The 25,227-nt window shown below is 42.5% G+C and overlaps 1 protein-coding gene across 3 annotated transcripts in view; it reads right to left on the bottom strand.

Moving 5' to 3' along the window:
- mllt10 (MLLT10 histone lysine methyltransferase DOT1L cofactor) overlaps positions 1-16,622 on the bottom strand; it is a 62,207-nt gene extending 45,585 nt beyond the window's left edge. For all 3 annotated transcript variants that reach the window (XM_084152172.1, XM_084152173.1, XM_084152174.1), the window contains exons 1-6: positions 16,255-16,622; positions 10,239-10,318; positions 7,589-7,643; positions 3,584-3,693; positions 3,406-3,509; positions 2,272-2,365 (exon numbers count right to left, since the gene is read on the bottom strand). In XM_084152172.1, coding sequence (XP_084008298.1) covers positions 2,272-2,365; positions 3,406-3,509; positions 3,584-3,693; positions 7,589-7,643; positions 10,239-10,318; positions 16,255-16,417 — 606 coding nt within the window. In that variant the 5' untranslated portion in view covers positions 16,418-16,622. The remainder of the gene's footprint in view (positions 1-2,271; positions 2,366-3,405; positions 3,510-3,583; positions 3,694-7,588; positions 7,644-10,238; positions 10,319-16,254) is intronic.
- Positions 16,623-25,227: the final 8,605 nt, after the last annotated feature.

Below are 25,227 nucleotides of genomic sequence, written 5' to 3'. Positions count from 1 at the left end.
AAGCCACTCCTTCGTTGCCCGGGCGGTGTGTTTGGGATCATTGTCATGCTGAAAGACCCAGCCACGTTTCATCTTCAATGCCCTTGCTGATGGAAGGAGGTTTTCACTCAAAATCTCACGATACATGGCCCCATTCATTCTTTCCTTTACACGGATCAGTCGTCCTGGTCCCTTTGCAGAAAAACAGCCCCAAAGCATGATGTTTCCACCCCCATGCTTCACAGTAGGTATGGTGTTCTTTGGATGCAACTCAGCATTCTTTGTCCTCCAAACACGACGAGTTGAGTTTTTACCAAAAAGTTCTATTTTGGTTTCATCTGACCATATGACATTCTCCCAATCCTCTTCTGGATCATCCAAATGCATTCTAGCAAACTTCAGACGGGCCTGGACATGTACTGGCTTAAGCAGGGGGACACGTCTTGCACTGCAGGATTTGAGTCCCTGGCGGCGTAGTGTGTTACTGATGGTAGGCTTTGTTACTTTGGTCCCAGCTCTCTGCAGGTCATTCACTATGTCCCCCCGTGTGGTTCTGGGATTTTTGCTCACCGTTCTTGTGATCATTTTGACCCCACGGGGTGAGATCTTGCATGGAGCCCCAGATCGAGGGAGATTATCAGTGGTCTTGTATGTCTTCCATTTCCTAATAATTGCTCCCACAGTTGATTTCTTCAAACCAAGCTGCTTACCTATTGCTGATTCAATCTTCCCAGCCTGGTGCAGGTCTACAATTTTGTTTCTGGTGTCCTTTGACAGCTCTTTGGTCTTGGCCATAGTGGAGTTTGGAGTGTGACTGTTTGAGGTTGTGGACAGGTGTCTTTTATACTGATAACAAGTTCAAACAGGTGCCATTAATACAGGTAACGAGTGGAGGACAGAGGAGCCTCTTAAAGAAGAAGTTACAGGTCTGTGAGAGCCAGAAATTTTGCTTGTTTTCAGGTGACCAAATACTTATTTTCCACCATAATTTGCAAATAAATTCATTAAAAATCCTACAATGTGATTTTCTGGAGAAAAACATTCTCAATTTGTCTGTCATAGTTGACGTGTGAAAATTACAGGCCTCTCTCATCTTGCACAATTGGTGGCTGACTAAATACTTTTTCCCCCCCACTGTACCTCACGAACTGTCTCTATCCCTCGTTGTTGTGTTTATTCCTCTCCCATGCGCTCTGTGTGTAGGCTATCTGTCTCTGTTCGAGCCGGAAAGAACAGGCGCAATGGATTATGGTCATTGTAGTTAATTACCACATTTCTCAGCTGAACTAGGTAGAATATTTGCCTAATGAAAACTACAACTCCCTGTAGCCCAGCGTCCCACATAGTTCTTGGAATTCAAGTAATTGAACCGAAGTCGGTCAATTAGTTGTTTAATAACCGGGGGGGAAATGTGTGTGTGCGTGTGTATTTTCCCCCTTGACGGATGTTAGGGGTGGAGCACAAAATCTGCAACACAGCAGGGGCTCTCGCTCCAAAGAGCTCTGAGGGAGTGAAAGAAGGAATGAGAGAGGGAGAGAGCATGTGTATGTGACTGGAAGCATTTATACTGTGTCTGTGTGGAATGGTGTATACTTATGTTAATTGGAAAGCATCTCTTTGGCCACTTGTAACCCTAACCCCAGTACCCCTCACCCACAGCCCCCTACCTTCTCCCAGCCCCCAAATTCTAACCCGGCATGGGCATTGCACACAGGGAGCTGGGGGGTGGAGGGGACAAAGGGCCTGGGAGGCACTGCTGATTAGATGGGGGTTGATGGGAGAGGGAGGAAGTGGGGCTGGAGGGGGGAGAGGGATGGGGCTGGGGGAGAGAGGTGCTGGAGAGGGGGAAAGAGAGGAGGGGCGAAAGAGGAGAGAGGGAATGGGTTGATGGTTGGAGGGAGAGAGAGAAGGGAGGGAGGGATAGAGAGAGCAAAAGGGAGGGAGAGAAAGAGAGAAGGGAGGGAGGGAGAGAGAGAGGGGCTAGAGGAGGTAGAGATGAACGGATGGCTCCCCTTTCAGTAGGTGTAATTGGCAGAGAAGAATGTCAAGTCATTCAAGAAATGAAAGGTATTCCCCAGTGTGTGTGTGTCCATGGCATGGAGTGCCAGTGTGTGTAGGGGAAATGCGGGCCTTCAAAAAGCTTACAGTTTTTGTTCTGACAGACAGAGGGTTAGGAAGCAAACTAGATTCCAGGTTTTTTAGGTAAGACCACTCTTCTTCCCCCAGCACAGTAAGAACGTTAGGAAAGTGAGACAGAATACACACAGAGAGAGATAGAGAGATATATCTTACCAGTTTGCTGTAGTGGTACTTGCAGTAGCCACAGTACTTGACGTTGTCTGCGTCCGACCCCTGCTCCTCACACAACAGCCCAGCAAACTGGGCACTGAGGAGAGGACAGAGAATACGTGTCAAGAGAGAGAAGGGGATAGAGAGATGTGACAAAAAGTGAAAGGAGAAGACATAAGAGACAAGATGATATACACTGAGTGTATAAAACATTAGGAGGAATGGGATTGTCATTAGGACTTGATGCTGTGGTCCATATGATTTATTTCTTTAAACCTATGACACCTGTATGTTTCTGCAATTGAAATGCATGTGTGTCTACATCAAAACGTTTTATTTGATGGTGTGTATGTCTGTAAGTTGTTACAGCATGTCTGATATTTGTCTCAAACATTGTTCCCCCTGCTGCTGTCTTGGTTGGACCAGGTCTCTCTTGAAAAAAATATTTGATCTCAATGAGACTAACCTGGATAAATAAAGGTTAAATAAAAAAGAATTAGGAACACCTGCTCTTTCCATCACATAGACTAACCAGGTGAATCCAGGTGAAAGCTATGATCCCTTATTGATGTCACTTGTTAAATCCACTTCAATCAGTGTAGATGAAGTGGAGGAGACAGTTTAAAGAAGGATTTATAAGCCTGGAGACAATTCAGACATGGATTGTGTATGTGTGCCATTCAGAAGGTGAATGGGCAAGACAAAATATTTAAGTGCCTTAGAACGGGGTATGGTAGTAGGTGCCAGGCGCACCGGTTCGAGTGTGTCAAGAACTGCAACGCTGTTGGGTTTTTCACGCTCAACAGTTCCCCGTGTGTATCAAGAACGGTCCACCACCCAAAGGACATCCAGCCAACTTGACAACTGTGGGAAGCATTGGAGTCAACATGGGCCAGCATCCCTGTGGAGCGCTTTCGACACATTTACATTTTAGTCATTTAGCAGACGCTCTTATCCAGAGGAGTCCATGCCCTGACGAATTCAGGCTGTTCTGAGGGAAAAGGGGGGCAACTCAATATTAGGAATGTGTTCCTAATGTACAGTCAGTGTATATTACATACAAATTGTAGGTTTTTGAATGAAGCTCACCATGTGAACACGTGTTAATAAAGTTGTAGGTATTTGAATGTGGCTCACCATGTGACATGGAAGGCTTGTCGGCAGCCATGTTTGTTACAGGTCATGCAGGCTCCGGTGGCAGCTTTACTCTCTCTGCCCTGGTCCTCACAGATATAACACTTCTACACACACAGAGGAAATAACAGTCACACACAGAAATGTAGGGATACAAACAGACAGAGTGAAGTGTGTGTACCTTGTTGTAGCGATCGTGGGGTACAGACTGCAGTACGATGGGTTCCATGGTGGAGACGTTAGCAAACTCCACTTCTGGGATATAGAGGGCACACACCACATGGGCCCAACCTATACACACACAGAGAACAAACATCAGCACACATACTATTACCTATTCAAACACACACCACTTGGGCCCAACCTGCACACAGAGGGAAGAAGCAAACAAAATCCCTTTCCATTTCAATCATTGTGTTCCTGGGAATGGGAAAGGTAGCTGACTAACTAGAGCAGGAAAGGGCAGTGGGCCAGTTGAATGAGAGGTCAGATTGTGGTGAATCCTATATCCCCCCCTCTGTTTTCTCTGTTTTCCCTTTATTCCAGGAACAACAATAAGCTTCAACTTACAGTTGAACCTCTGACCTGCCTTTGACCTAGCCGGGGGGTGGGGGGGGGGGGGGGACAGGGGGGGATGAGAGGGGGAGGAGGAAGAGGGTGTGAAAGGGGATGTTGTTGTTTTGAAGTCCCTCCAAGAATCTGGCAGAGGACTATAAAACAGGGCCATAAAACCATACAGTCTCCATGGACACGAGCATTGACGCACACAAGCTACTTGTTAGTTTGCAAGCTACAGGTAGAAACTTTGTACAGTTGGCTAAACATAGTGGTAAGTAGACCTAATGTACTTTTTTCTCCAACTAATACAGGCCTACCTAGCGAAGTTAGCTAACATTATCCCCTTTTCAACATTGTTTTTACGAGTGTTTAATTATAATTCCTGCTGACAGACATGATATAGGCAACAATGATTGATGGACCATGTCAAATTGGCTAGCTAGCTAATAACAGATCCCGTCAATGTGGCTAGTTAACAAGCTAACTTTCATGGGACAAACTATTGTTTGATTTGCTTGCCATCCGCACATTGACTCGGTACCGGTACCCCCTGTATATAGCCTCATTATTGTTATTTTGTGTTACTTATATATTTGTTACTTTCGTTTATTTAGTAAATATTTTCTTAACACTATTTTCTTAAAACTGCATTGTTGGTTAAGGGCTTGTAAGTAAGCATTTCACGGTAAGGTCTACACCTGTTGAATTCAGCGCATGTGACAAATAACATTTGATTTTGATTTGATCTATAGTGGCGATGACAGTAGTACGACTGACAACTTTAACAGGACGAGGACTTGCCGATGTCAAGCTCTTTCTAAAAGTCTCATCTCTGATGAAGCAAGCAAATTATGTTGTTTGCCTAGCTAGCTACATGCAAAATGGATAGGTACCTTCACGTATCTGAAATTACATGATTATACATGTTTACTGATCATGAAAAGCAGTTACTTGCTGTAAAGATGATAGAGCTAAATGTGTGCAATTGTTTATCATGGAATAATGTGGACACCTGCTTGTCAAACATCTCATTCCAAAATCATGGGCATTCATATGGAGTTGGTCACCCTTTGCTGCTATAACAGCATCCACACTTCTTGGAAGGCTTTCCACTAGATGTTGGAACATTGCTGTGGGGACTTGCTTCCATTCAGCCACAACAGCATTAGTGAGGTCGGGCACTGATGTTGGGCGATTAGGCCTGTCTCGCAGTCGGCGTTCCAATTCATCCTAAAGGTGTTCGATGGGGTTGAGGTCAGGGCTCTGTGCAGGCCAGTCAAGTTCTTCCACACTGATCTCGACGAACCATTTCTGTATGGACCTCGCTTTGTGCATGGGGGCATTGTCATGCTGAAACAGGAAAGGACCTTCCCCAAACTGTTGCCACAAAGTTGGAAGCACTAAATTGTCTAGAATGTCATTGTATGCTGTAGCGTTAAGATTTCCCTTCACTGGAACTAAGGGGCCTAGCCCGAACCATGAAAAACAGCCCCAAACCATTATTCCTCCTTCACCAACCTTTACAGTTGGCACTATGCATTGGAGCAGGTAGCGTTCTCCTGGCATCCGCTAAACAAGATTCATCCGTCGGACTGCCAGATGGTGAAGCGTGATTCATCACTCCAGAAAACGCGTTTCCACTGCTCCGGAGTCCAACGGCGGCGCGCTTTACACCACTCCAGCCGACGCTTGGCATTGCGCATGATCTTAGGCTTGTCTACAGCTGCTCGGCCATGGAAACCCATTTCATGAAGCTCCCGACAAGCAGTTTTTGTGCTGACGTTGCTTCCAGAGGCAGTTTGGAACTTGGTAGTGAGTGTTGCAACCGAGGACAGACGATTTTTACGTACTGTGCGCTTCAGCACTCAGTGGTCCCGTTCTGTGAGCTTGTGTGGCCTACCACTTCGCAGCTGAGCCATTGTTTCTCCTAGACATTTCCACTTCACAATAACAGCACGTACAGTTGACAAGGGCAGCTCTAGCTGGGCAGAGAAATTTGATGAACTGACTTGTTGGAAAGGTGGCATCCTATGACGGTGCCATGTTGAAAGTCACTGAGCTCTTCAGTAAGGCCATTCTCCTGCCAATGTTTGACTATGGAGATTGCATGGCTGTGTGCTCGATTTGATATACCTGTCAGCAACGGGTGTGGCTGAAATAGCTGAATTCACTAATTTGAAGGGGTGTCCACATACTTTTGTATATATAGTGTACATTCCATCTATGTTTACAGTCTTCGCTGTGACCTCCTGGTGAACCCAGAGAGGAGCTGCCTCACAGCCCTGTTAACCCAAGCCTGGCTCGCCCCCTAATAAACACACACAACAGGAGCACACATCCCATTAATGAGACAAAACAAGCATGTGCTAACCACAGAACCTTGTTAGAGGCCAACAGCCTGTGTGTGTCAATAGTTGATGGGAGTACTCAAATCAAGGAGGCTCCATATCAGCGTTTCACAAACTAGGGGTTGCGACCCCATGTGGGGTTGCCTGATTTGAAAATGGGGTTGCGAGATAAACTCTGGACGAAAAAATAAAATTGGGCTTGGCTCACAGAACCGGGGTTACGTCAGGAACCTCCTGTAGCCACTAGATGTGGTTGTAATAAACAGACCAGTTTCTGTTTTCTTCCTACAAATGTGGCTCTATCTTTTGAACGGTTTAAGCTACAAAATATTATGACCCCATCAATGAAAGATAAGACTCTCAGGAACATGTATATGTCTGTTCCCCTCTACAAGGCCCACAAGCCACGCAGGACTCATTCGAACAGAGTGGACAAGACCATGCACTACACCCAACTGTGGGAAAAAAGAACATCACTAGCTAGGTTTCCATCCTATTGCCAACAGATTTTCATGCAAATATTCTAAAACCTGCATAAAAACAATATGCTCATTTTCCCACCAGAGAAAATTGACTTGTTTGCGGATAAACGGCTGTGCGTGATGACGAGGTGCACATAAAAATACCTTTTGCGGTTCAATTCCCACGTACCGAATACAAAATACAAGTTAAAAGGTTTCCATCGCAATTTCAACTGTGCTGATGGCAGAAACTCGCACATGGCGGAGACTCGCACTTGAGCCTTTTACTTTCGGTTTTGGTCCACCAGCTTCAAAAAGCCGTAAAAATAATATATGTTGTTATTGAAAATGTTTTCAGCAATTTTGATGGTACAATGATTGCCTACAATATTATGTGCTTGTTTTCTCACATAAACTGAAATTGAGCGAACAGTGTAGCAACCAGGAAATGACAGAGCAATTTCTACATTGGCCACTTGACCCGATTCCCACTAGATAACACAGCCACAAAGTCAGATGCCGGCCCAGCAGCAGAAATCAATAGGCGAATATCACAGCCAATCACAACACTGGCGGGTAAGTAATACTGTGAAGGACTATCGTTCCAATATCACTGAAATTACAATGCAAAATTATATTTAAAAATCATTCAAGGGACACACAGTGAGACCCAGACCATTGCGAATTCACATGGAATTGTATTACTTTTTCGAAAGGAAAACCGATAAAAATGGCAGTTTAAACCTTAAGAACATTTTCCAATTTGTCACATCCCTACTCACAATATACCTATATCCCAGATAGATAGATGATTCTTACCTCCGTTATCGGTCCTCTTGAGGGCGCCGTCTTTGTGGGGGCACAGCTCACACCTCTGCAGAGAGAGAAACAGGAGGGAGGGAGACACGGGCAATTAGCAAAACTCTTTACCATGGAGATATACAGTGGGGAGAACAAGTATTTGATACACTGCCGATTTTGCAGGTTTTCCTACTTACAAAGCATGTAGAGGTCTGTAATTTTCAAAAATCCAGAAAATCACATTGTATGATTTTTAAGTAATTCATTTGCATTTTATTGCATGACATAAGTATTTGATCACCTACCAACCAGTAAGAATTCCGGCTCTCACAGACCTGTTAGTTTTTCTTTAAGAAGCCCTCCTGTTCTCCACTCATTACCTGTATTAACTGCACCTGTTTGAACTCTTTACCTGTATAAAAGACACCTGTCCACACACTCAATCAAACAGACTCCAACCTCTCCACAATGGCCAAGACCAGAGAGCTGTGTAAGGACATCAGGGATAAAATTGTAGACCTGCACAAGGCTGGGATGGGCTACAGGACAATAGGCAAGCAGCTTGGTGAGAAGGCAACAACTGTTGGCGCTATTATTAGAAAATTGAAGAAGTTCAAGATGACGGTCAATCACCCTCGGTCTGGGGCTCCATGCAAGATCTCACCTCATGGGGCATCAATGATCATGAGGAAGGTGAGGGATCAGCCCAGAACTACATGGCAGGACCTGGTCAATGACCTGAAGAGAGCTGGGACCACAGTCTCAAAGAAAACCATTAGTAACACACTACGCCGTCATGGATTAAAATCCTGCAGCGCACACAAGGTCCCCCTGCTCAAGCCAGTGCATGTCCAGGCCCGTCTGAAGTTTGCCAATGACCATCTGGATGATCCAGAGGAGGAATGGGAGAAGGTCATGTGGTCTGATGAGACAAAAATAGAGCTTTTTGGTCTAAACTCCACTCGCCGTGTTTGGAGGAAAAAGAAGGATGAGTACAACCCCAAGAACACCATCCCAACCGTGAAGCATGGAGGTGGAAACATCATTCTTTGGGGATGCTTTTCTGCAAGGGGGACAGGACGACTGCACCGTATTGAGGGGAGGATGGATGGGGCCATGTATCGTGAGATCTTGGCCAACAACCTCCTTCCCTCAGTAAGAGCATTGAAGATGGGTCGTGGCTGGGTCTTCCAGCATGACAACGACCCGAAACACACAGCCAGGGCAACTAAGGAGTGGCTCCGTAAGAAGCATCTCAAGATCCTGGAGTGGCCTAGCCAGTCTCCAGACCTGAACCCAATAGAAAATCTTTGGAGGGAGCTGAAAGTCCGTATTGCCCAGCGACAGCCCCGAAACCTGAAGGATCTGGAGAAGGTCTGTATGGAGGAGTGGGCCAAAATCCCTGCTGCAGTGTGTGCAAACCTGGTCAAGTCCTACAGGAAACGTATGATCTCTGTAATTGCAAACAAAGGTTTCTGTACCAAATATTAAGTTCTGCTTTTCTGATGTATCAAATACTTATGTCATGCAATAAAATGCAAATTAATTACTTAATTCCATCTCTCACAGTTGAAGTGTACCTATGACAAAAATTACAGACCTCTACATGCTTTTTAAGTAGGAAAACCTGCAAAATCGGCAGTGTATCAAATACTTGTTCTCCCCACTGTATACTATTGATACACACGCAAGCATGTACCCTACCTACTTTCTTTCTCTCTCTCACACACACACTTTTGGGTAATAACTGATCCAACAAATAGGTGTAAGGGGGTTCCACCCCATAGCTTTCACATTCGGTTCTGTCATACTACTATGCGGAAGTGAGGGCCTAGTTGAAATCAAGCCTCAGCTTCTCCTACAGTACAAACACACTATCTACTGCCCAAGACTGCTTCCCTTTCCCATGTGTCTGTGTCTGTGTGAGAGAGTTTTTCCTCTTCCTTTTCCCGCCAGTTTCCGTCCACACAATATCAAAGGAGACTATGACAGCACTGTTTAACCATTTCTACAACCATGATGAGGAAAGGACAGACAAACATGCCGTTTTTCCCCCTATGAGAAATACTCTGGGGTGTTTCTTAGGCATGTCTGTTGCTTCCACGGACATGACCGGCTCTGTCACTGTAATATTAACCAATGTACTACTTGTTTGTTTTGGATTCTTTAATACAAGCACCACATGGTACTCTTTACTACCAGGTAGTAAAGCTGGGTGATATGGACAAAACTCCATATCACCATAAATTAATGTGATAATGCTAAATAGCATAGGTTTAAGTTTATAACATTAATGTGCAAAAATTTCTTTTTTTTTATCCTTTAAACTACTACTAATAGTTGTAGCCATCAATTGTCCCACTAACAATCACCCACATTAGCAAAGTTATTTCATTTCAAACCTCACATTTCTCTAGTATAGGCTACTTATCGTAATGAACAACATATGCAAAACGCCTGCGATAAGTGATCGGTGACAATTTTTGGTTTATTGTCCCAGCTCTACCATGTAGTTGCCAATTGTGTTGAATTATTTGAAGTAAGTACCAGAGAGTACCTATTTATACCACATAATTTCCTAGAAAGTACCAGCTAAATACTAGTGGAAGCTCTATCATAAAATACAGTGCTGAGAATGCATTGTTGATATTCTATTGGTCAGACTCACCACTCTGGCTGCTCTCTCCTGAGATTCACATTTCCTGCAGAACCAGGGTCCAGTGGGCACCTGCACGATGCCATAGCACGCTGCAGAGAGGACAACACTGAGTTATTAACCACAATACCCTCATATCTCACACTAGGGCTGCACAATATGGGCCAAAAAATGTGACGTGATTTTTTTTAACCTTATATTGCGATTTGACTTGCGATATATCTCAAAACAATTGGGTGAACGGTTGGAATCATAAAAATAGAACAATTTATATTAAGAAGCTAAATGTAAAGCAGCATCGTTCTTGTTTGGAACAATCAGATGAGTGCATTTGACCTGACAGAACAGCAAGCAAACTTAGAGAATCTAATAGCGGGGAGGAGGAACTGCTCTGCTTGAGTGACAGGGGGTGAGGCTTTGTGTGTGTGTGTGTGTGTGTGTGTGTGTGTGTGTGTGTGTGTGTGTGTGTGTGTGTGAAGCAGCAGGTGTAGGCCTATACACCAAGCTCATGGTCAGACTGTTGTTGCCTGATCTGGACCATTCATGGTTGGATTGGAAACGTTTGTAGCTAATGTTCTGTAATATAACAGTGCCTTCGGAAAGTATTCAGACCCCTTGACTTTTTCCACAGTTAGTTAGGTTACAGCCTTATTCTAAACTGTATTATACAAATAAAAAATACAAACATCCCATTTACATAAGTATTCAGACCCTTTACTCAGTACTTTGTTGAAGCACCTTTGGCAGCGATTACAGCCTCGAGTCTTGTTGGGTATGACGCTACAAGCTTGGCACACCTGTATTTGGGGAGTTTCTCCCATCCTTCTCTGCAGATCCTCTCAAGCTTGGTCAGGTTGGATGGGGAGCGTTGCTGCACAACTATTTTCAGGTCTCTCCAGAGATGTTCAATCGGGTTCAAGTCCAGGCTCTGGCTGGGCTACTCAAGGACATTCAGAGACTTGTCCAGAAGCCACTCCGGCGTTGTCTTGGCTGTGTGCTTAGGGTCGTTGTCCTGTTGGAAGGTGAACCTTCGCCCCAGCCTGAGGTCCTGAGCGCTCTGGAGCAGGTTTTCATCAATGATCTCTTTGTACTTTCCTCCGTTCATCTTTGCCTCGATCCTGACTAGTCTCCCAGTCCCTGAAGCTGAAAAACATCCCCATAGCATGATGCTGCCACCACCATGCTTCACCGTAGGGATGGTGCCAGGATTCCTCCAGACGTGACGCTTGGCATTCAGGCCAAAGAGTTCAATGTTGGTTTCATCAGACCAGAGAATCTTGTTTCTCATGATCTGAGAGTCTTTTAGGTGCCTTTTGGCAAACTCCAAGCGGGCTGTCATGTGCCTTTAATGAGGAGTGGCTTCCTTCTGGCCACTCTACCATAAAGGCCTGAATGGTGGACTGCTGCAGAGATGGTTGTCCTTCTCCCATCTCCACAGAGGAATTCTAAAGCTCTGTCAGAGTGACCATCGGATTCTTGGTGACCTCCCTGACCAAGGCCCTTCTCCCCCGATTGCTCGGTTTGGCCGGGCGGCCAGCTCTAGGAAGGGTCTTGGGGGTTCCAAACTTCTTCCATTTAAGAATGATGGAGGCCACTGTGTTCCTGGGGACCTTCAATGCTGCAGAAATGTTTTGGTAACCTTCCCCAGATCTGAGCCTCGACACAATTCCTTCGACCTCATGGATGGGTTTTTGCTCTGACATGCACTCCCAACTGTGGGACCTTATATACAGGTGTAGGCCTTTCCAAATTATGTCCAATCAATTGAATTGACCACAGGTGGACTCCAATCAAGTTGTAGAAACATCTCAAGGATGATCAATGGAAACAGGATGCACCTGAGCTCAATTTCGAGTCTCATAGCAAAGGGTCTGAATACTTATGATAAATAAGGTATTTCTACAAACCTGTTTACGCTTTGTCATTATGGGGTATTGTGTGTAGATTGTTGAGGATTTTTTTTAAAATTCCTTTTAGAATAAGGCTGTAACGTAACAAAATGTATAAAAAGTCAAGGGGTCTGAATACTTTCCAAAGGCACTGTAACTCTGTAATACCAGGTGCAGACACAGTGACTGTACTGACCCAGTGACCTCAGGTAGTGTTCAAACCCTGTACACAGGCAGGCCTACAGTTCTGGGTCATGGAGGCTGGTTATGAGAGTCTGAACATGCTGCACTCCAGATACCTTTGCTGTCCTCTCGGATTATCTCACATCTCAGTCCACGTAATCCACTTTAAATCAACAGTAGGGCTGACCCAATTTAGTCGACTGTTTGGTCGATAGGCTGTTGGTCAACCAAGACTTCTTTAGTCAAGCAGTCGCAATTGCTATTTTTGTTCATGGTGCACAAGACACCGGTCTGATTCGCACCTGTCTGAGTGGACTGATCCATTGCAGAGGCCACGGGGATGGCACAGTCTATTACTCCAAGACATGTTATACTGAAATTGTATATGGTTATATTGTGTAAAAATAATGTTGCAACACTAATAAATCTAATATTATTTTATAACAAATGCGCTTTCTCCCGCGTTGGATACGGTCGCTGTCCGCGGTTCTGAAACATAATCTTCAGTGCGCCGTAGAATTGGTGCCTTTTCCTATGTTGCTATGTGCATTATAGCTAAATTAACCAGCATATTTTGATTGAGAACAATGCGGCAGAGGCAGCAGCAGCAAAGACAAGGAAACAGTCCATGCCTTAGCCTAATTGTCTAAGAAAATTGAGGAGAGAGGAAACCCCAACTTAATTAGGTCTATAATCAATAGCCAAACTGTTAAATGTGCCTGGCTTTATAAATCATCAATATATATCTACAGAAATAAGACAGACCTTGCTTCTGTTGCCTGTTTGAGTGTTTGTTTAATAGCATACTGATTCCGTGAGCACCAAGCCTCATGCAACGGCAAAATGTTGGATAAAGCATTTTCACAGATTGGGCTGTTTTTAATCTTTGCTATGCTGTAATAAAAGGCTACACAAATTGTTTTTGTTAGAACAGACTGGTATAACTTATAACTGATTTACTGTTGTTTACACTGTCCCAAACAGACAGAAAATAATATTGTAATCTAACAGCACCTGTTTGTCATACATAATATACACGCAGCTCTCGCTCCTATACCCTCCTTTTTCTTGATCTCCTTCTTATTGTTATTATTACTATTATTATTATGATCATCATTATAATAAGTAATGTCATTATCATTAGTAGGCTTAGTATAGCAGCCTTGTATAACCACCATCGAGCTGTAGGCCTTAGAGCGCGTCCTGTTTAGTCTTAATACTGTAACTTACTTAGGCCTATATTTCAATATATAGGCTACTGTATCAATCAATGATTCATTCGTTCGTGCCATCACACAGCATACAAGACATTCATGCTTTGAAATGTAATCAAGCATTTTAGTTTTACAATTAAATAACAACGGGAGCTTTAAATAATTAGCCTAAACAATAAACCGCAAACGAATGCATGCAATTGTTTTTAATCTGCTGTAATAAAGGCTTTATATATATTTTGTTAGATCAGACTCTCAGTTACACTTATTTATTTAGTGTTGTTTACACTGTTCCAAATGGTCAGAAAAGGTAATAATATTGTAAACTAACAGCAACTGTTTGGCACACATAATACTCACGCAACGCTTGCTCCTATACCTTCCTTTTTCTTGATCTCTAGTAGTTTCCACAATTATTTCAAATGTCTTCCATAGATCTGACTCCCCTTTCCCTCCTGAGCAACCAGTAAACATTCGCCTGTTTCGAGTTTCTTTTTCATGTCCTCCGCATCCATTTTGCTGTCACGTGTTACTGTGTTCAGAGTTTGTTATAACCAATTTATTGATGTGATTATGATAGACTATAGGTCAGGCCCTATTGGTCACATGCATGCTATGCTTACATGTTTCATGTAGAGAGAGCAAGGGTTGAGGGAAGAGTGAATGTTTTTCCTAAACAAATTAGGGATTTCAGTAACAGAACTTTTCACTCAGAAACAAGTAAGAAACGAAATGGCTGAAATGATTTTGCCGCTTTAGCACGGACAGGACAGAGCAATAAACACTTGCAGTGCTACCTTTTTGCTACAGTAGGGAGGAGAGAGAGACAACGTGGGCCAGTCACACAGGCACTGGCTATCAATTTTTTTCAGCACAGTGTGACCATCAGGCTCTTTCGAGCCATTTGTATGTCTTAATTACTTAATCAAACAGTGTGCTTAAAGCGTCAGACAAGCTCAGTACACATGTAGTTTATCTTATTCAAACACATCGGTTGTGTGTCTATTTATGGAAAAATAAGTTTTAACATTTCGATTGGTCGAAAGAACAGGACGACTCTCGGTCGACCAATATTTTTTTTTTGGGGGGGGGACAGCCCTAATCAACAGAAATAATCCACTGATAATAAAAAGGGTAACGTTGTCTATTGTTGTGGACAGAGGGGTCAGCGATCGTTATAACAGTGTCACAGTGTGTTGGTTAGCTACTGATTACATTTAGACCTAATTAATTCACATATAAAATGAGTGTGTATTTAATAACATTTTTTTACATTTTAGTCATTTAGCAGACGCTCTTATCCAGAGCGACTTACAGTTAGTGAATACATATATATATATTTTTTATACTGGCCCCCCGTGGGAAACGAACCCACAACCCTGGCGTTGCAAACGCCATGCTCTATCAACTGAGCTACATCCCTGCCGGCCATTCCCTCCCCTACCCTGGACGACGCTGGGCCAATTGTGCGCCGCCCATGAGTCTCCCGGTCGCGGCCGGCTGCGACAGAGCCTGGATTCGAACCAGGATCTCTAGTGGCACAGTTAGCACTGCGATGCAGTGCCTTAGACCACTGCGCCACTCAGGAGACAAGGGTCTAAAGCATGTACAAATAGCTGTGTTTAGTTATATGGGTATGAGGGCAGATATTCAAATCACCAGAATTATGACAACTAAGACACGAAGCATGACAATGATCACTAGTTTCTCTCTCTCACAAAGCCAAAATCACAGTATTGACTGGATACCAGTCGGTCAGCCTAGTTCTGATCGTGACTTAAGTCAACAGAATCTGAGTGCCGTTGACATTGTTGTTTGGATCTATGAAAACATCTGTCTTGTTTGGGTGTAGTGTGTTGCAAACAATCTTAAGCTAGCTACATAGCCTGGTTCGTTCTGTATAACAACTTAGCTAGTTCCCTAACAGCGTGGCACTATTGTTTACAAAACGTATCTAGCAATACATAGGCAAATATGATTTAGTAGTTGGCTATCATTACAGATATAATGTGGTAATGTGTATTATTGGGTAAGACAATATAGCTAACATGTTAGCTACATTCTACGAATTGTATAGCCAGGATAATATTACTGCCAATGTTGACAACTGCAGAAATTGTAGTTACTTTAGCAAACTCCATACCTACTAGATAGGAAGGCTAGCTAGGTAGCGTAGGTATGGAGTTGGCTAAAGTAATAAATGTCTGTAGTTGTCAAGATTGGCTGTAATGTTATCCTGGCTATACAATTCGTAGAAATCAGCTAACATGTTAGCTACTTTATCTTACCCAATGATAAACATTACCACTATACGAACGCACAACTGTGGATTGAATAGAACTAACGTTACCTAACTAGCAATATAACCTTGGCTACTGGCTACCTGAATTGTTCGCTATCTAGCTAGCTAATAGCTAAACTAACTAGGGTATGGGCATCACGGAAACCGTTTACCGTTTAAAAACCAAACGGAAGCAAACATTGAAAACGAGCGTTTCTATTGGACAAATGCATGTAGGTCACTCCAGGTTTCGTTCCGTTTGCGTCCATTTAATAAACGTTTTGCAACAGAATCGACGTAATGAATACACCCCAGCTAACGTTGATAGCTAGCCAGCTTCATGGCAGACGATCAGCGAAAGCTAGCCTTAGTGAGTTGTTAGCTAGCTCGCTAACGTTAGTTCTCGGATGTTAGTCAAGCAAATTTCATGTTACATGCATTTGACTTTATTCGGTGTTTACCTTGATGGACTGCAACATTGCAGCCGTGACCGTCACAGTAGACGAGAGGATTTTCTGCCCAACCTCTCTCGTCTGAGCACACGCAGCAACCTCCAATCATCTCCTTCATATTATTCGCCAAAAAGTCGTTGTCCGCTGCCAGGCACAGCTCGCCGGAGACCATCTACGGAGAAAGTGTACATGCGAAGACAACAAAGATGAGCCTAAACCTTTGCAGAAGATCCTCATCTACCCACTGTGACAACGCTTTAGGTCCCACTTGGCCGAAAGGTCATGTTTTAGTCGTGTTTACATTCCGTTTCGACACCGTATTTTTTCCACTTCAGCGAAGGCTACACACGGCGCGAGCGAGAAGAAGCGGCCCGTCGGGAAGTGGAAGTGCGTAATCACTAATGGCCCGTGACAGGGCAGAAAGGATGGATGTGATTGGCTCAGAGAGTGTTGCCAGTGTGCGTGGCGCCATTTTGACTCCACATGGCCTTTTAAAACGAATGTGTTTGCTTTGGAAACTTTTGTAACGCTAGCTACTGCCATGGGTGGTTTTTACAAATGGTGAATTGTGATTGGCAACATTGTATCCACCAAATACCAACATGAGGTATTTAAAAATATGAATTATGCCTACCTTATCATTAAAAAAAACACGTATGACTATTACTCCATTGTTTGTGTAGGCTATTGTTGTCATTGAAGAGTTTGTAAATAGCCTAAAGATGTAGCTAAGGCCTATAGTTTAAAACCATGTTTAGAAAACCTAGACATAATTTTGCTCTCAAAGAATATAATGTCATTCATTGAGCACTAAGACACTGTAGGTATAGAAATCAAATGCTATTTGCATATGAAAATGTCATGGTGCATTGCATGATGCATGTGTGGTCCAAGTTTTTTGTTGGTTGCACACACTATTAGCCTATACACATCTGACAGTGTGCCCGCTGCCTTTACATTAGGCCTGAATAAAACATAGACGTGTTTGTTTGTGTCACTGTCATTGCCTTGCCAATTAGGCCTATATGTCATCCTCTGTGTGTGTGTGTGTGTGTGTGTGTGTGTGTGTGTGTGTGTGTGTGTGTGTGTGTGTGTGTGTGTGTGTGTGTGTGTGTGTTGCAAAATGGATTAAGGAATAGGCACAGTGAGGGAGAAATGTATGTGGAACTACTCTTGGGTTAGAATGAGTGGGGTAATTGTATACAGTCAAATCTGCTCTCAAACATTGCTGATTGATACTTAAATTAGAGAAAAACATGAAATAATATTTTTACATATGTGTTTTTGTCTTTAACTCTTGGAAGACTCAATAGTCAAATTATGAGCTAAAATAAATACCAAATAATCTATTAACTGTTTTTTTTTACACAACTGGGCATATCAAATCAAGATTTTTTTCAACATTTTGTATTTTTATTAATCAACTCAATAAATTACTTCCCCTTTACACACATGAAATGCAAAAGCACACTTCTTTAAACAAGATTGCATTTCACTTTTGTTTTAAACGTTGTAATGACATAATCTTGGTTGAATCAATCAGAGAAACTGCACTGTGCATGGATATATTCTGCACGCGCTCTGCTGGCGGCTTGCATCACCGTCCGGGAGCCCGCTCCCTCCCGGTTTGGTTTCCAGAGAAACGTAATGACTTGCCAATAATGCGCGAGAGCACACGAGCGTCTTCCTGTGTAATATGGAGAGCGAGAGGTCCCCGGGAGTGGGCTCCCTACTGTTGGCTTTAATTTCAAATTGCTCAAATGCTCCAGTCCACACTGGGCTCCGCACAAAACAGGGGGAAAAGGGGAAGAGGAGGGAAAAAGAAAAAGGAAAAAAAGTGAATTGTGTGTGGCAGGGGAAAACCTATTAGAGTTGGCGAGAACAAAGGAAGGCGAGGGGGGGCAGCTGTAGGAGGGTTGGAGGCTACTGAAATAGCAAATTATTTTTACAACTTGCACTTGATTAAGTCTAAGTCTTTCCGTGCATGTGCTCTCTTCGTGCTCAGAGAGAAGAGGGTTCATGCATTGGCGAGAGAATACGACCTATTCGCTGCTTCCTATTACAATTCAGTGCCTCTATAACGGGTTTGCTTATGGTAACAATATAGCGAGGTTATCTATTGGCTTCATTTTAGTGACCAACACATATAACATATAGGCCTATAACAAACATAGGCCTATTATGTTATTAGGTCTATACGTTATTTTGTACTAAATAGTAGGCTAACCTTGCATGCACACATTAAATTAAGATTTTAACTTTTTTAGGCCTATAGTCTAATCCATGGCACAACATCACAGTTACTTTTGGTCATGAGCCTATATACAGTTCAAGAACTTCGGTAACCTATATTTAATTAAATCGTGAATATCCTCAATATTTCAAATTCCAAACTTGGAAATGGGCTATACATTTTTGAAAGTATTTAAAAATGTATTTGATAAAATAGCCTACTGAACTGTAATGTCTTCTTGCATCAACATCACATTTTACCATGTAAAATGTTGTTGGGAGTTCCACACCTCATGTGACTTGTTATTGTTTGTTGTGGTTGGTGTTTGAGACATGGGGGTGAGCTTCATGTTTCACTCTGACCTGACAGATGTTATCTCCACTGATGTAGTACACTGTAACGGTTAAAGAGAGACATTTGGAAGGAGAGACATTTCTACATCTGACCAACTTTCCCAAACATGTTTTCTGTCAAGCAGTGCCATGCTTCTTTGGACTCGGATCCAAATTCATCCAAAGGCTGAACATCTATTATGGTTGATATCTTGCATTTGATCTCAGATGTTATATATTTCTAGGTAAAGTTTTGCACATGTTTAGAATATTATTTATGATGTATAGTATTTGTCAGGGTCAGGTCTTTCCTGTTGAGAACCTCGACAACATAGCAGTGTGAAATGAAACCCTTTTAAAATGAGAAAAACTAAAAATGAATTTACCCCATTCACATTTCCAAAACAATGCATCTAAAAAAAAAAAGGAATGTTCTTCTCTCGTATTACACTTGGCCTATATGGTTTTTAACCGAATTAAGTAAACCACATAATTATATATTTATTGTCTTTGTCTTTACACACCCCTTTTGTATCGCTTGTCACATTCCATTAACTGTAGGCTACGTCTATAGGCCTATGCTCAATGATTGGGGAAATTGTTAAAAGCCTAAATATTTTTAAAGCTTAAAAATGTAGGCTACAATATCAATTATGAAAGGGAGATTTTTTTTCCTGAGTCAGTGACATGACAAAAAAATAAAACCTCGATCTAAGAAATGTTCAATGTTGTGTGAAAGAAATTGGGAAATTAGTAAATAATAAATATGTCTGGTAGGCTGCTTTCAAAGTGTATTTTAATCGTTTGGACAGCGTTTCGAACCAAACTGGGTCTTCCTCAGTTTACCCTCTAGTCCAGCACCTGGGTGTTTTTATGGATGTATATACCATCCCACAAAAGACATTTGGAAAACACCATCTACTATCAATGAATTATTGTATTAAATATGTCCTCATCATGTCCCCCCACATTGTAGGCTACCACTTCAGACAAATGATGGCCAACAGTATCTGGCAGTCAGTCCTCTGTTCAGTCGAGAGACTGCTTATTAACACGGGCAGAGACCATAGGCTACATTAAACCAACATGACACTGCATGACTGTCCTGTTCCATACGACACTCATGGTGATGGGGGTTGTCTTGCATGCAGCCTGTAGGCCTAAAGGCTGTGGGGATTAAGTGGGAAAACCGAAGGCTCCGCAGAGTAAAGACCTATATATAGAAGGCATGATGCACATGGTGGAATACGAAGTCAAATACATCGCATAGGCTACCTCTATAATTATGAATATTTATATAAAATATATAACAGCTAACCAACATAAATTAATTCATATGTATTATTTTTGTCTAAATATCGACCAAATAATTAGCCTATTTATTTTATCTTCTGTCGTATGTTAAACGTCTTACAATTATTTCCCACCCAGGCAACATTTTAAAACTTTCACACTGACTGTTCATGTCAGAAACCCTCTCTCTAGTTCAGAACTAGAACTAAACTGTGGATGGGACATCGGGTCTATGGGGGAGACTGAACCAGAGAACGTGGAGGGTAAACCAGGTTGAGGGGTGAGAAACTATAGGTGGAAAAGATTGTTTAAGACCAGCCTTCATCAAACTGACTTCAGACAGCCGAATCGGCCTTGTTGTGTATGATGAACATTGACGCTCGATCAACACGGTTAATAATTCATGTTCAGATCATGGAAGGAGGGGTAATGATAAACTCCTCCCTCCCTCCCTCCCTCACACACACACACACACAACCTTGTTCATTAATAAAAAGGCCACTACAGAAATTGGATCTTATTTATGTGTATCGATTGTTAGGCTGCCACTGTAATATCATATGAAGTTGTGGCTTATGGCTCTCCTGACAGAGATAAGTGGGAAACGTACCGTCAACTGCTAAGAAAGCTTTCATGATTGCATAATGTGCAACTTACATACAGTTTTCTATTTTTTACTCGAGTACCTTCTCCTTTGATCTATTCTTTGTTTTATTGTTCGCCTCGCCTCCATAGGTGGCTGTTGTTCATTATGAGTAGCTTGTTGACAAAGAGATGATTAATCAACATGGTTTTATATTGTCTGCACTCATTTTTAAATAATGAAACAACACAATAATCATCCAACGACACACGCACGCACGCAACCACGCAACCACACACACACACACATACACACATTCACCAACTCAAAGTTCTATAGTGCACGGAGCTGAGGATAAGCTGACGCATGGCAAGGCTTCAGTGCCTCATTCAGTCCTCTGTCTGTTGGTTCTAACAATAAGCCAAACGTATAATTACACGGTATGTAATGAGTGATTAGCGAGCTGGGCCAGAGTCTTCACAGCCCTATGTAGTCTGAGATATATGGCGTGTTGATACTCCTCCGGATGGAAGGCACATGTTAACCAGCTTTTAGTTAGCCTCTGCTTGGTGATAAAATCAAAATTGAATCAAATTCTATTCGTCACATGCTTCCTAAAAAATAGGTGTAGACTAACAGTGAAACGCTTACTATAATATGCATTGCGATGACCATCTCGCTCTCTCTCTCTCTCTCTCTCTCTCTCTCTCTCTCTCTCTCTCTCTCTCTCTCTCTCTCTCTCTCTCAGCTAAGGAAGCGCCTCAGAGAGAAGAGAGCTGCATTTTCCTTTCATCATCATCATTAGGCCATAACACTCCATGAATGAGTTTGGGCGCATTTGCTCTTCCACCCTCCACAACTGTTCAATGTATGAATCTGAATTACGAGAATGGGCTAACAGGTAGCCTTGCTATCTCCATATTTAGCTTTTTTATACTTTTTCCCAAATCATAGTTGACGTAGGTAGCTACAGTAGGCTAAACATAAACACTACCCGGCGGGTCTGTCCACTATGCAGCCGGCCTCGGTGTGTCCCAGCCCCGTCTGAGTGGAAGCGGGACGTCCCTATACAACCTCAGGCCTGGAGGATTAGTTCACGGGTTACACAATAGAGCCATACACCATCCATAGGCTACACACAGCATATTTCCTCATGCTAAGACCCATTGACGTCCTTATGAATTATTTATTGGTACGTTGATAGGTTACAAATCGCTAGGCTATATCCCTGTTCATAAAATAGACAGTGTTCATTTATTGTGCTGTGATTTGTGATATGTTTCAGATTTTAAAGAATGTTGACATTTGACAGACGAATATAGCACACGAATATTGTTGGTCATCAAAAATGGATGCACCAATTATTTGATTTGAAATGTGTTTTTTTTTTTATGAGGACTAATGTTAGATCAAATAGTACAATTATAATTCTAAAATGTTGGTCAAATAATCATGCTGCAACTATATTACCACACCACTGTCAATGAAATACAGTAGCCAGCTACATGATAATGGCCTATGTTTGATGATTGTAATGTAGGCTATATTAAATGATTGTATAGGACTAGGCCTATATTAAATTACAGTTCACATCAATTCAATTATTGATTTAAATAAAAGCAGCATGATTGGGCTATTAAGCTGGTAGAGATGGTATAGTGGTAAATTAATTGGGCTTTGAAGTAAAGACTGAGTTGCAAGCTACATGTTGAGCTTTCCCCTAGAAACATGAGAAAGTAAAAAACATGAAATGCACGCAAAGTTATGTGTAATATACACGAAAAATCTTTTTTGTGTGTGTGTGAAATAAACCTCCGTCCAAAACGTGTGGCATTCACGAAAGGTCAAGGGAATTTATCTGACAATAAATCACATTCTCCACATCTACTGGAGCAGTGGTGATGCGTCAGACTCTACTGTGGCAACAGCCTGCATACCTATTGGACATAGGCCTACATCCTCTCCTCTCTGGTGCCCACCCCCCCAGCCACAACACGCTCACACTTCAGGCTCAGATTGCATGTAAAATCGCATTGTTAGGAGGGATCGGACACAGGGAATTCATTTGTTTTGGCATGGCTAATGAATTTGTACCGTAAAAAGCCTATCTACAAGTGCCTCGACCAAGTGTATCCATTAAACTCAATGCAAAACAAATGACTTGGGGCAGGGTGTGGGAAAGGGACACGTTTAATAAAATACACACTAAATTGGGTGTTAGAGAAGCAAGTTGGTATCAAGGTTTAAGGTTTTGGGATTTCAGAGTTTGGGTACAGTGAAGCACTTTTAGAGCAACGGGTTTTCTTTCTACCAGCATTGCTTTTTAAGAAATCAACCGAAACACGAACGGGAGTTATTCAGCTATTTAATCACGGTTGAAAGATAGCCGTTTTGTGGTGTGGTTTTCCCACATGGGAAACACACACATACACCTAATATAATACAATAGCTACACCAACAGGTTTTAAAGTATTGTGCCTCAACATTTCCATGTGGGCATAATTTTGTTAAAATAACTGCATTTACGTGTGTAATGGAAGGCCGATTTGTGTTGTTTAATCCTATTGATTACACTCAAATATTCTACTGTCTGTTTGGCCGATAGGCCGATATTTTCTTCTTCGTATTCACTTCACAAGTATCTCAAATAGACTATACCTTCGTGCAACCACATCCTGTAGGCTGTAAAGTTCAAGAAAAGGCTTTAGAAGTGTAAACGAGAGGGAAACATTACTCTTGTTCTTTGTTCTTCATCGTTTTCCGAGAAAAGCGTGGACGTGTGTGAGAGTGCGTGCGCGTGTGTGTGTGAATGACTAAGTGTGTGTCCTCTTACCTTCCACTCGCTCTAATCTGCCAATCTCCTCCATCAGCGCAGCCATGTCCTCGCCAAAAGCACACGTGCACATTACAACAAACATATCTATCCGCGCGAGTGATGAATGTGCGCCCCGGGAAATGCACGAGGCTAGTCTGCCGGTCGGGTCTCTGGTCGCGGTATTCCCCCGGTATTATCGAGCTTCCATGCAGCACGCTGATGTAGCCTCGGCTCTGGCGCGTGAGTCATATGCAGTCCACCGGCCTGACGGGCTGAGCTCAGAGGGAGAGAAGAGAGGGACCGAGGGGGCTCCTCTCACAATGGGCCGGAGAAACGCAGGCAACAGTAGCCACAACTTCTGAATAGCATGTAGCAGCTGATGGGAATATCGATGTTAAATAGGTTACTGAACTGCAACACAAAACGAAAGAGCAGCCCAAACTTTTAGCCTTTATAAGCAAACAGTGTAATGGGTAAACAAATGCGTGGTAAAAAAAAATAATTGAACTTTCAAACTCAAAACGTTATGCAGAACAAGAAAATACCGAGCTGCAATAGGGAGGTTCATAAAGAGCACAGGGGAATAGCACGGACCATGAACAAATACACAATATATAATTTGGGGTTTCAAATCAAATCATTTATTTTTTTGTATTTTGGTTAATTCTTCAATAAAAATGTTTCATTGGTTCATTCTGTATAAAAATGATGCGCTGTAGGCTTCCCCATACGCTGAAATTACACAAATGAAATTCACAGTAGGCCTAATTTACCTTGTTAAACATAATAATGATTCGCGGGTCTTTAGCCTACAATATCAGTGAAATTATATTTACATTTTAGTCAGCTGGTTGTAGGCTATAGGTAACGGGTTAACAAGTTACCCCCGCCCCCCAAACAATATAGTCTACTTTGTCAAATTTTTTAATTGCCCTTTGGGTTCTGCATCATCACACCATTTAAATACCTGTTGCACGACCAAAAAAATACCTTATTTTTTACGCGCCATTGATTCATTCAGGGAACGTCCATAAATGTATATTCAAGTCAATGTAAGAAATTCTTGGAGAATGGATCGAGGAGTAGGGGCCTGCAAATCATCGTGTCAATTTCTGCATAATTTTTGATAGCCCTATACATGATTCCCCCTGCTCCTGTGAACGTGTCACTTTACTTAATTATTATTGTTTTATTCATAACAGGATCGTTAACCTATGACAGCAAACATTTTTGTTATAAGGGCTAAAAACGTTCAGTGTCCAATCAGACTAGATTTATTCTGTTGCCCTGTAAACCCTGTGATTTGCTGTATGCCGACATTCCCTCAACAGATAGGCCTTATATTTATGTCTGTCTGGCTACTTCTTCAGGCCGAGTGACTTCAGATGATGTTCCGAACAGAACAGTGATGACAATGAAGACATCTGTATAAAGTGTTGATGAAACTATGAACGTTTTTAAATCTGCAAGGCGAGATCAAACCATATGCTTTATCTGTAGCCATAGTGTGGGTAAATGCACAGAACGTCCAACCAAACATTGTAGTTAAACTTTTCTCCCGCCCGGCTATCCTTGGCTCCCCGTGGCCGGGCAGAGCTGGAGAGGTCGAGCCGTAATCCCCACCGATCAGGCCTCAGGGTGGAGCTCAGCTAACAGAGGACCCTTCTCCTTTGTCCATCCGAAGGCAAAACAATTATCCACACACACTGCAAAAGCTATAGAATAC

Source organism: Coregonus lavaretus (assembly GCF_964263955.1).
Source record: "Coregonus lavaretus genome assembly, chromosome: 34".
Taxonomy (NCBI): domain Eukaryota; kingdom Metazoa; phylum Chordata; class Actinopteri; order Salmoniformes; family Salmonidae; genus Coregonus; species Coregonus lavaretus.
Note: the sequence above shows the minus strand (reverse complement) of the source record. Positions and strands in the feature narration are given on the sequence as shown.